The 12,780-nt window shown below is 50.9% G+C and overlaps 1 protein-coding gene across 1 annotated transcript; it reads right to left on the minus strand.

The window, feature by feature from the left end:
- Positions 1-6,896: 6,896 nt before the first annotated feature.
- On the minus strand, positions 6,897-12,328 carry Spc24 (SPC24 component of NDC80 kinetochore complex). The gene is made up of 5 exons (XM_027411571.2): positions 12,124-12,328; positions 9,340-9,484; positions 8,741-8,845; positions 8,564-8,640; positions 6,897-7,094 (listed from the first exon to the last, which is right to left on the minus strand). Exons 1-5 carry the CDS (start codon positions 12,293-12,295, stop codon positions 6,988-6,990), a joined length of 606 nt encoding a protein of 201 aa, XP_027267372.1. The 5' UTR covers positions 12,296-12,328; the 3' UTR covers positions 6,897-6,987.
- Between the last annotated feature and the right edge of the window lie 452 nt (positions 12,329-12,780).

Genomic DNA, 12,780 nt, shown 5'->3' on the forward strand with positions numbered 1-12,780 from the left:
AGCTCCTCTCATTCTAACAAAGATTTCCCTGCTCAGCTGGTTTGTGGTACACACCTGTCATCCTAACACTAGAGAGCCTGAGGCAGGTGGGTTGACAGGAATTGGAGGCCAGCCTGGGCTACACAATAAGACACTGCCTCAGAAAGGAAAAATGGAAGAAAAAGGAAAGAAAGAAAGAAAGAAAGAAAGAAAGAAAGAAAGAAAGAAGGAAAGAAAGAAGGAAAAAAGGAAAGAATAAACTTGAATGATTTTCAGCCCATAATTAGCAGTGTGGTGGCACATGCTTTTAATCCCAGAACTCAGGAGGCAGAGGTAGGCTCATGTCTGAGTTCCAAGCCAGCCTGGGCTAGATCATGCCAGGCCAGCTAGGGATACACAGTGAGACTATGTATCTGAAAACCAAAAGAAATCCATAATCTAGGTTATTTGGGAGAACTTGGAAGAATACTTAGAAATTGCCACAAATTTATCACACGGGTAACTAAGATGACAGTGGCAGTCTCTCTTGGATACCTGCAGGGTCCCACTGTCAGGGCAGAAGGAGGGCACATTGCCCAGCCCGACAGGACACTTGTAAGGGAGCTCTGTGCCAATGGCACCTGGTTTTGTTTTCACTCTGCATATTGTTCAAGGTTATCACACATATATAAAAATCTATTTATTTTTACAAACCTTAATTGCTGCACTTGTTGGTGACATTTCTCCAGGTTGAGCTGGGGTGACACTCTGGGATGCTCTGTGTACGAAGATTGTTTGAATGGGCTGTTCTCGGGCCTGTGTATTGCCTTGAGGGATAGGAACTGCTTTGAAGCCATTGTTCAGGTTTCTTAATAGGTTGGAAATGTCTTACTGTGATGGATTAAATTCCTTTTTGAAAACTTTGTCATCAGTGTGTGTGTGTGTGTGTGTGTGTGTGGAGTGCAGAGGCATGGAACTGGAGGTCAGAGGTCAGCTTTGTGCAGTCACTTCTCTCCACATTTGCCAAGGTTCTAGGACTTGAACTCAGGTCCTCAGGCTTGTACAATGAACAAGTTTGGCTGAAAATATTTAGTTTTATTTACGTGTCTGTAAGCATATATGCCTGTTTATACAGGTGCACACACACCTCTGTGTGGAGGCCAGAGAGAGCATTGGATGTCACTCCACCTATTTATTTTGAGGCAAAGTCTCTCCCTGAACCCTGGGCTCCATCAGCTTTGTTTGATGCCAGGAAATCCAACCTCCCTCTGCCCCACTCAGGCCAGTGGGTACAGCATGCAGAGAACCCCATCTTGTTAAGTAGATACTGGAGTCTGCACTCTGGTCCTTGGTTGCATGGTGAGTATCCTTAGCTGCTGAGCCCATCGTCCTGCCCACAATTTCCTAGATGAATGAATCATTTAGCCAAACCTGTATTTGTATTTGTTGAGATATATTTATTTGGTTGGTCTGGTTTTCTGTGACAGGGTTTCTCTGTGAAACCTTGGCTGGCCTGAAACTCACTCTGTAGACCACATTGGCCTCATATTCCCTGCCTGCCTCTGCCTCCAAGTGCTGGGATTAGAGATGTGCGCTACCACCTGGCTTTGTTTTTTGAGCCAGGGTTGTACTACGTAGCTCAGGCTGACTTTGAAGTCAGAAACCCACCTACCTGCCTCTGCTTCCAAGTGTTGGAGTTAAAGGTGTGTCTCTCTGCACCTCTCTGTATTTCTTAGCATTGAGACTATCTTTTCCAAACCTCTGTAAGTTGTTAGGAAACTAAGCAGGTTATCCAAAAAGCAAATCTTACTGTCTTTATCTGTATTTGATATTTCATTACATATGTATTTGATCATATTCATCCCGTCATCACACACCTGCCAACCCCTTCTTCCCAACCAACCTCCCTTCTACTTTCACGCCATTTTTCTTTTTTGGTAACCCAGTGAATTTGCTGGGGTTTCTTACAGAGTGTAGGCAAGGGGCTGTTTACAGGCCTCTGGGCTCTTTAACAGTGAACTCTGGAACTCAAAGAGATGCCTGTCTCTGCCTCTACCTCTGCCCAGAGTGTGGGATTAACTCATGTGCCACCATGCCCAGCTAAAATTAAACATTTTAAAGAACAAAGGGAGCCATGGTGCCAACTGAAGGCCTGTCTCTAGAATTGAGAGCCCTGGGAGAAGAGGAGCCAGGAGCTGGGGGGAGGGGGAGAGGCCCTGAGGGCTGAGGGCTAGTGAGGAAGCTGGTGGTGGGAGAGAGTTGACACAAGGAAGCACCTTTAGGACATCTTGCTAGGGCAGATGGAGAGGGAAGAACTCTATCCATAACCCACCCCCACGTCTCAGGGTTGAGACCAATAAAGGAACTTTGGGTAATGAAGCAGCAATGAGGAGCCCGCTAGACAAGCGGCCTGGGTTCAGATTCTGGCTCCATGACCTTGTGCACCTGGAGCCTGCTTCCCCCAGTAATCCCACCTCCTGCCAGGTTGTGGAGGGAACTCTGGACAAGCCTGTCATCTCCTCTGCATCCACAGGGTGGCATGTCCCTTCTTCCTTCCACCTTTTGTTTTGGGAAAGAGCCAAACCGCCTCTGGGAAAGAAAACTGAGCAGCGGCCTGGGAAGCCTCAAACTGCACAGGCTTTCAAGGACTACTTCAAATGACGCTCACTTGTGTGGCAAACAGGATAATGGAGCTTCAGTGGCCTGGGATTTGACAAACTGTAGAGCAGGATTGGGGCTACAATGGGGCACTGCACACGGAAGGTGATGGTCTCACTCCCCACCCCCACACCTCAGTGCCTCAGATAGGGTTTCTCTGTGAACTCCCAGCTCTCACTCTGTGGACCAGGCTGGCCAGCCTCCTGAGTGCTTGGGATTAAAGGCGAGTGCCACTGCCGCCCGGCAGCTCCAGGTTTTTTCTGTTCAAGGCCTTGCAAGGCCTTGCAAGGCCAAGGGTGATCTGATCACCCATGCCTTCCATCCTGCCACTGGGGAGGTGGAGGCAGAAAATCAGGAGTTCAAGGTTAAATTTGAGGCCTGCCTGGGGTCCATGACTCTTTCAAAAACAAATACCTCACTTACCAACATGCACTAAGGAGCTAGAGTTTAACTCAGTGGTGAAATGGCTGCCTAACAAGGGGAATGGGAGGTTCTTGAGGACAGGGTTCCCTTATCTGGTTTCCTGTCTTCTCTGCCTGCAGTTCTCTGGCCTCAGAATGGGGATCAATGAAAGACCTGGATGTGTACCCCAATATGTACAGCAATCATCTGACCCAGGGAGGGCAAGCGGTGGTGTTGCCCAGCATGACTCTATGGACTCAGTTCTGTCCAGGACAGGAGCCAGTCCTGACACACCAACTGCTGTTCTCTGCTGGTCACCACCCCTAGGCTGGTACCCCTTCCAACTCATAGTATCTCAGACCACAGATATCTGTGGTGAACCAGTTTGGAGCCCAAGACTGAGTAAGTCCCAGCCTGCAGGACGGAGGCAGTGGGAGGGTGCTGTACTGTGCAGCCAGCATTCCCTTAACTCCAGTACCACTCCATCTCCCCCCTGTGGTTTTCTGAGATGAAGTTCTCAGGCCACATCACCCCCACTTAGCCTGGGGAAAGTTTCCTGAGACTTCTGTGTCTTGTCTGACACTCCTGACAACTGCTTCCTGCCCTGGAGGAGGAACTCTCTCCCTGCTCTCCTGACCCTCCCTTTGGCCTTGCTGCCTTGGGGGGAAGGGGTGTGGGAAAAACTTGGGGCTTAATTAATCAGCCCCTTACTTGGCACAAGCCACTGGGAATCTGGAAAATTGTCCCTCCATTTGTGGCCTGCGAGCCAGGCTTGACCCAGGAGCCTTCTGAGGCGGCTTGGCGTCTGCCCTTTGTGTGTGCTTGTGTTCTCTTTGCACACCTGAGTTATCCTGATCTTCATCTCTGCATCTCTTCCCTTCCACCCTCGACCCCTGTGCGCAATGGACACTCCTCCTAGCCCTTTAGAGTCCTACTTTCCCACATTATAACCCTTCAATTCATTATCACCAGGTGTAATGACCTCACTCCTAGTTGGAGAGTCTGGTGCCCACCTGGTGTGAAACCTGAGACAAATCGATCCTGGCCTGGGGGCCAGGGTTTAGTTTCCTTTCCCAGATAACTGCTGCCAGGTGTTCTTGGATAGCTCCTGCCACATACGTTTTCTGTTGGTGATGGTGGTTTTTTTTTTGTTTTTTTTTGGTTTTTTTTGAGACAGGGTTTCTCTGTGTAGCTTTGGAGTCTATCCTGGCACCCGCTCTGGAGACCAGGCTGGCCTCGAACTCAGAGATCTGCCTGCCTCTGCCACCCGAGTGCTGGGATTAAAGGCATTTGCCACCAACGCCCGGCTCACATAACAGTATTTTAAGAAAGTGCAGCTGCTGCAGAACCACCAGGCAGGACATTCAACCAGCAGGGGACTGGCCTGGGTAAGGCCTCAGTGGTACAGCGCATGTCCAGCCTAAATGAAGCCCTAGAGTCCATTCCCAGTACCTCAATAGCAAGGGCTCAGCAGGTAAGGGCACTTGCCATGCGAGCCTGGCGATCAGAGGTTGGTCCCTGGAATCTTTGTAAAGGTGGGAGACTGACTCCCTTTCCTCCATATGCGTACATGCCCTCTGTGGCCTGCACCCATCTCCTCGCATACTGTCTCCCCACACACACACACAGTAAAAGGGGCTCTACTAGGAGGCCAGAGGCCAAGGCGAGGAGATACTAGCTCCAAAAAGGCAGGTGACAGGTGGAGACTTCAGTCCCTACGTGTGGTCATGTCCATAACCCACAACTGGTCCTCTGTCCCCCACGGCAGGGCATCTCCTGAGTCCTGAGGAGACCGATCCTTCAAATTTGGCTGCCCTGGGTTCAAATCTAGCCTCATGCTTACTTCCCATGTCTAAGCATCCTTTGTGCTTCATGAGCCTGCCTAGTGGAAATAACTCTGACTGACCACAGCTGACCCCAGACACATGGGGAGGGTAGAAAGACTAAAGGGGCTAGGTCACTGTTGTTGGATGCCCTTTCCATTGTCCTGACAAACCACCTCACCCCTGACAGCTCAAAGGAAGACACTATGCACCCTGGGGGCACCTAGCTTTAGGGCCCATTGGCTGGGAGCCCAGGGGAATGGTTCAGTCTCCGGACTTCATATATCTTGGGACTTGAGGGAAATGGCCAGATGGAACTGTGCTTATTTCCCTCATCTGTATACTGGACTCAAGATGGCACTGGGGCAAAGTCTGTTTGGTCTGAGACTCCATTCTATCTGTGGTTACTTCAGTGTTACCCCTCCCTCTGGCTGGTCTTGAGTATGAGAGCTGCTGGCCACTAGGGTGGCTAGCTCCCTTGAAGGAACAAGCCAGACTGTGGGTGGGAGTTTGGACAGGCAGCTGTAGCCTGGCCCCAGGATGTCCTCGGCAGGAAGCCAGTGCTGGGCAGTGACTCAGAGGCCAGGCATGAAGAGCTGGGGCCTCTCCAGGGCCCTGGGCCATACTCACTGGCCCCCTGGAGTCAGCCCCTGGTGTGCTCCAGTGAAGGGAGTGAGGTGGGTGTAAATTCTCCTGTACTAGAGGGTTAGGGGTTCAAGCAGCAGGCACTGGCCCTTCCAGTGCAAAGCAAAGCAGCTCCTTTCCACAGGGGGCCAGGGCCAAGCCTCATCTGTGGTTCCTGCTGCCCTGCTCCATCTTTTTCCTTTTCTGAAGATTTATGCATCTTATGAGTGTTTTGCTTGCATGTATGTCTGCACTGTGTGTGCCTAGTGCCTGAGGAAGTCAGGAGGCATCCAATCCCCTGAACTGGAATTAGAGTTGTGAGCTGCACTGTGGGTGCAATGAATTGAACCCAGGTTCCCTGGAAGAGCAGCCAGTGACCTTAGCTGTTGAGGCAGAGGCAAATATGGGCCTCTGCCCATGGGTTTGAATTCAGACCATCAGACTTGGTGGCCAGCACCTTTACTCCGTGGCTACTTTCTCCCTTAGTATCTGCAGGTCAGGTCAGCATGTACAACCAGAGTAAGGAGGCCTGGACTGGGTGAGTTCTCTACCCTCACATGGAAAGCCCAAGTCCACAGCAGTGACTCAGCCAGCAATGTGGGACTAGTGTTAGTCTCACAGACACTGTAACTTCCCCAGGGACATAGAGCCATGGCCACTTCCTGTTGTTGGGGTGCCACTGGAATCCAGTGAGTGGACATCAGAGGTGGTGCTAAGGGTCCTATAGTGTGCCCAAACCCTAAAACATTACCCAGATGTCACTGGGGTGGGGGTGGGGTGACCTGGCTCTGTATGTGGTTCAAGACTTGAACACAAGCCTAGAATCTTCCAATGATGGGCTTGGGCCTGGCATGAGGACCTCAGAAAAATAAGGGAGGGTGAGCTGAGATGGCTTAAGCACCTGAGGTGAAATAAAACTCAGGCAAAATGGCTAGTGTGGCAGCTGCGTGGAAACTCAGTGCCTCAAAAGGTAAGGTGGGAGGGGCTGGAGAAATGGCTCTGTTGTCAGGAGCATGGTGTGGCTGCTCTTCCAGAGGACCCAGGTTCAATTCCCGGCACTCAAATGGCAACTCACAGCCACTTATATTCAGGGGTTCCAATGCTTTCTTCTGACCTCCACTGGAACACATGGCTAACACACATACATATAAGCAAAACATTCTTTCAGGAAATATAATTTTTAAAAATGTAATTTTAAGGCCGGGCATTGGTGGCACATACCTTTAATCCCAGCACTCGGGAGGCAGAGGCAGGTGGATCTCTGTGAATTTGAGGCCAGCCTGGTTTCCAGAGCGAGTGCCAGGATAGGTTCCAAAGCTACACAGAGAAACCCTGTCTCGAAAAACAAACAAAAAAGTAATTTTAAAAAAGTTCCAGGTCAGGCTGGGCTCCATGAGACACAGTCTCAAGATAAGTAGATAATACATGAAGTCATTTACATATAGATTTTTAATTTTAGAGTGATCCCCCGCTAGGCCCCCATATCCCCAGTTCTGTGCAAGGTAAGAGGTCAAGGCTCTGGCTACCACGCAGTGTCCACCAGGCTCCAGAGGTAGTCGCTGATGAACTTCTGTGAGAGCTGTGCGCTGTCCAAGTGGATAGGCAGGGCCACAGTGGGGCCATGGTGGACTGAGGGCTCAATGAAAGGAAAAAAAAAAAAAAATGGTCCTCCCGTGTCCAGTGAAAGCAGTCTTTTGGTTCATATCCTGTTGCTTTGAGATGGCTCTCACTATCTTAGTCCAGGCTGACCTTGAACTTGTGGCAATTCCTTCTGTCTCAGTTTCCTGAGTGCTGTGATTACAGGTATTTGACATTACACCAGGCTAATTTCTTTTTATGTTTAAAACATGTTTCTGTGAATGTACGGGTGCAAACACGCTACAGCGCACCTGTTGAGGTCAGAGAACAACTTGTAGTTGCTGTTCTCCTTCCATCAGTGGGTCCCAGGGATTGGATTTTGGTCATCTGCGTTGGTGGCATGGGCCTTTACTCACTGATCCTTTTTTTCCTTTTGAGACAGGGTTTCTCTGTGTAGCTCTGGCTGTCCTGGAACTCACTCTGTAGACTAGGTTGGCCTCAAACTCACAGAGATCCACCTGCCTCTGCCTCCCGAGTCCTGGGATTAAAGGCACGCGCTACCATGCCTGGTTTTTCCTAATTTCTTTTTAACTAAGAATGGTATATTTGCCTGGCAGAGTCACACACCTTTAATCCCAGCACTAGGGAGGCAGAGGCAGGCAGATCTCAGTGCATTTGAGGCCAGCCTCAGATTGAGTTCCAGGATAGCCAGGACTGTTACATGGAGAAACCCTGTCTTGGAAAACAAAACAAAACCAAAACAAGAATGACATTTTTGCTGGGTGTAATGGTATACACCTACAATCCTAGCACTTGAGAGGTAGAAATGGAGTGTTCACCACAGACTTGTAGCCAATCTGGAGTAGAGAGCAAGTTCTAAGTCACCCCACTGCTGGGGATGGAACCCATATGCTAAGCAAGCATTCTATCACATGTCTTCTGTCTAACCTACCCCCATCTTTTAAAAGCTAAATACTATTTTTTAAAACAATTTACTTATTATTTTATGTGCATTTTGGTGTTTTGCCTGTATTTATGTCTGTATGAGAGTGTTGGATTCTCTGGAACTGGAGTTACAGTTGTGAGCTGCTATGTGGGTGCTGGGAAATGAACCCAGGTCCTCTAGAAGAGCAGCCAGTGCTCTTAACTGCTGAGCCACCTCTCCAGCCCCCAAAGCCAAATATTATCTGAGATAAACTGCATTCGCTTTCCCCGTTTATCTGTTGAGACAGAATGGCTTCTACATTTGGATGTAGATAAGGTGTGTCACCATCTCAAGAGTCCCCTTCAACTCTTTGGAGCACATCCCCAGAAATGCCCTTGCTGGAGCCTGTGTTTATGGTTTGTTGCTTGACACAGGGTTTCTCTGTGTAACCCTGGCTGTCCCAGAACTCCAGAGAGATCCCGGTCTCTGCCTCCCAAGTGCCCCACCATGCCCGCTGACTGTTTCTAACGTGAGGATGTGCCAGTTTTCTCAGCTGCTGCTTCATTCCACCCTGCAGTGACTTCTTAAAGGATACTGCCCTTGATCGTCCCTGGCTCGCATTCATAATCCCATTCTATTTTACTAATCTGGTGATAGAGGTGTGCCACGTACCTAGACAGAACGAGGGGAAAGAGTGGAGAAGACAGTTACCACAGCATTAACTTCAATCATGCCACAGGGCGGAGCACCAGGCCCAGCCCGAAGAACCTACACTGCAGAGGGGATGGTGATGGTGGTGTCCTCATCCACTTCTCTCTCCTGTTGCTGGAGATCCGCCTCCATCTCCCTGAGCTCCTGCAGCTCTGTGGTCAGCTGAGTGCAGGTCAGTTAAGGCCCAGGCTCAGGGAAGACTAAGGAAAATCACCTTGCCATATACCTAGCCGGAGCACCTGGCGCTTGAGCATTTTCTTCCTATTTTGCCTTTCAGTGTTGCCTTTCATTTCAGGGATGAAAGCCAAGACCTGACACATGCTAGGCAGACTCCAGCAGAGCACATCCCAGCCCCTCACTGGGGGATTCTGGGCAGAGGCTCCAGCACTGAGCAGCATCCTAACACGATCCAAGGGTACTCGAGGGAGGCTGCTGGGTACAGCTAAGGATATCAGAGGCTGGGGGGCTGGGGAGATGGCTCAGGGGTTAAGAGCACTGGCTGCTCTTCCAGAGGCCCTGAGTTCAATTCCCAGCAACCACATGGTGGCTCACAACCATCCCTTATGAGATCTGGTGCCCTCTTCTAGTGTGCAGATATACATGGAAGCAGAATGTTGTATACATAATAAATAAAATCTTAAAAAAAAAAAAAAAGGATATCAGAGGCTGGCCTGCAGACAGGCATCTTCCTTGCTGGCCTTCTGGAGCTCGACTTCCAGATGCTGTAGCTCATTGCCTCCCAGGCGCATGCATTCCTTCAATTCAAGAAGGCTCTGAGCCGCTTCCTCCTCCACAGCCAGGGTCTCTGCAATGGGACAGAAGCAGGTGCCCTTGGATTTGTCCTTTGCCCAGGACTCTGAAGACATGTGTGTCACTACCCAGTCAGGGCTCTGCTGCCCTCACCCCCCAGCAGCTTCTGAGCACCTCCCAGAATCTAGGCGTGTTCCTGTTTTGCCAGAACACGCTCAATGCTGAACATGGCAGTGTGCACCTGTAATCCATTACTCAGGAGGCAGAGGCAGGAGGATGCACAATTCTACATTGGCTTGGGTTAAACTCCGAGACTCTGCCAAAGCAAACACAAAACTCAGTGGCAGCTGAGCGTGATGCCAACAAGCCTGACTGGCTCCCCAGGCTGTCCACATGCCCGTTTGTGTGGTGCTGGGGATGGGAGCCAGGGCTCTCTGTGTGCCAGGCAAGCGCTTTACACACTGAACCTGCACTTTTGTTTGAGGGTGGTCTCATGTAGCTCCAAATGTATCGGTATACGGTCCCCTCAATGTCTGCTTATAACGCCCTCTCCACATTTTGGGTGGGTGTTGAGTGATGGGTCAATGGTCTCACTAAGATGTCCAGGGCTCAAGGAATTCTTCTGTCTTATCCAAGTTGCTCCAGAGAAGCAAGTCACAATGTATGGCCATTGAATTACTTAATTATTTTGTGGTACTGGGTTTAAATCTAGGGCCTGACATATGCTAGGCAAGCACTCTACTATCTAGCAGCAGCATAAGACAAATGGGGCAGGGGTGTGTGGGGGGTGGTGGTGGATGGGGTTGACATAGGGTTTCTCTGTAAGTGATACTGGCCAGAAACTCTATGTAACTGAGGTTGGCCTTGAATTTTCAACAAACCTCCTGTTCCCGTTTCTCAAATTCTAAGATTCTGTGTCTAAGTCACCAATGCTTCATTCAAAAAACCACCTTGGTTTGTATATGGAGGTCAGAGGACAACCTGTAGTAGTTAATTCTCCGTCACCACATGGTTCCTTCCTCTGGATCAAGCTGAGACAGGCAGGCTTGGCAGCAAGTGTCTTCACCCACTGAGCCATCTTGGTGGCCCTCATTTTACTTCATTATTACTGTTTGTCTGCAAGGCTTCATGCAGTCACATGTGCTCCCTCTGAGCTAGACTCCTAGCACTTGTTTTGGTCTTTTGACACAAGGCTCTTGTATGAGCCTGGCTTTGTATTTTTTAGACTCTTACATTCCTGACTCTCCTGCTTGTCTCTGATTGATGGCTTGACAGGGCTCCACCCTCAAGCCAGTTTAATGCAGCTCTGGGAATGGAACGCAGAGAGGGCTTCATGAACTCCAGGCAAGTACTCTACCAACAGAGCTACAGCCATGGCTCCTCTCCCTTGCTTTTAAAAGGCTTACTTTATTTCTAATTTTTATTACTTAACTATATGTATATGTATATGTGTGCCTGACGACCACGGAGGCTGGAAGTGTCAGATCTCCCTGGAAATGGAGTTCCAAGTGGTTGTGAACCGACTGAACTGTGGGCACTGAGAACTGAACACAGGTTTTCTGGAAGGAGCAGTGCTCTTAACTGCTGAGTCTCCAGTCCCAACAAAACTTCATGCTAATAACTCAAAACACTTAGGCACATGACCCTCTCAACTCTGAGCTGTTTTCTGTGGCACTGGCTAAACAATTCACTTATGCCACTGTTTCTGGTAGTTTCTTGTGAGCAGGCCTGAAGGCCTCCAGTGCAGACGTGGCCTTCCCACCCCTGCCCAAGCTCTTTCCACATATTTTACATGAGCATTCTTTGAAAATGGGTAAAGTATTTCACTATGTAAGTGTCCTGGATACACTGTGGGTTCCCCTCATGCACCTGCATGCAGTTGGGACTTGAGTGCAGCCCTGTGTGGCCTGTATCTAGAGACCACAACCGTGGGTGCTCTTTACTGGCCCTCACATGTTTTCGTTTTTGTTCTGAGAGCCTTTACACACCCCTGCTCCCTCAACTCTATCTAGGCAGAAGGCCCTCCCGGCTCTGGCTGTCAGCACTCTTAATGACAGAAAGGATGTGTCTCCTTAGCCCATCGCTGCAGAAAGCGAATGTTTATCCTGTCTCCTCTCAGGTAGGACGCCAGACTGCCATGGGACTTGTGTCCCTGGCATCATCCAGGGCCCAGCTCACAGCAGGCTCTGTTCAGAATCTAGTGGGAAGGTATGTACATTTTAAAAGGTTCCCAACCTTCAACGGTGAAGGGCACTGAGAGATGGGACAACTGTGACCACAGCACTGGAGAGCTAACAGACAGGACTGTTTGAATCTCAGCCACCCTCAGCTACAGAGTTCCAAACTAGCCTGGGCTACATTTAAGACAGAGTCTTGGGAAGTCCATGGGATCAGGTCCTGCCAACTCCTGTACTTACTTCTAAGTCCCTAGGTGACATCCGATGTCATGACACCCGTTTCACAAGTGGAGAAAATGAGACTAGGGGTGAAGGCTCCCACTCCCTTGAGTGGAGAGCGGGGGACCATAGTGGCTTTCAGGTCAGAGTTCACGCACAGTCTGCCATCGTGAGCTCTGACACTTATCTGTAAGCATCTGGGCGATGGCTACTGTCCGATGGGGAAACTGAGGCCCAGGGGTTGCCAGCTCCCACCGAGAGGTCCCCCGGGGCTGGAGCGCAGGGGCCCCGCCCTCACCCCGAAGCCGCTGGTCGGCGCCGTCCTGCGTCTCCAGCAGCCGCTCCACCATCTGCTCGTGGCGCCCGAGCAGCTGCCGCTGCTGCTTCTCGACGTGGTTGGCCCCCAGCAGGCTCAGCAGCCAGCTGCTCACCTCCTCCATCTCACGGAAAGCCGCCATGACTGGCCGCATCCGCTCCGAACCCGCGCAAATTCGTCTCCCCGTGGCCCCGCCCCCTCCCAGAGCGCCTAGGTCTCATTGGCTAGTGCGCACGTCCGTCTTGTGCGGAGCTCCGTCAGCGGAGGGAGGGAGGGGCGGGGGGAGGGGGCGTGTCGGGAATGAGCGGCCATTTTGTGGCGAGCTTCTTGCGTCACTCATGCGCGATGACCAATCAGCGTCGGGAGAGCGTGTCACGCGGGGCCCGGCACGCATGCGCCATCTCTCCTGCCGCGAGCCCCGGTGCCGTCCCGCCCGGACTTGCAAGCTGCGGGCCTGCAGGCGTCGGCAGCTGTTGGTCGCAGGCCGTTAGGATAAGGCGAGGGGACCAGGGGACAGACAGGCCAGGCAGACAGGGCCTAGTGAGAAGTGTCACCAGAAAGCGGGGAGGGAGGTCCCCGGGGGACACAGGAAAGAGAGCGGAAGTGCGGGGGCGGGGTCCCGCGCACCTGCGCGCTGCG

The sequence above is a fragment of the Cricetulus griseus genome, chromosome 4 (assembly GCF_003668045.3).
Source record: "Cricetulus griseus strain 17A/GY chromosome 4, alternate assembly CriGri-PICRH-1.0, whole genome shotgun sequence".
Classification (NCBI taxonomy): domain Eukaryota; kingdom Metazoa; phylum Chordata; class Mammalia; order Rodentia; family Cricetidae; genus Cricetulus; species Cricetulus griseus.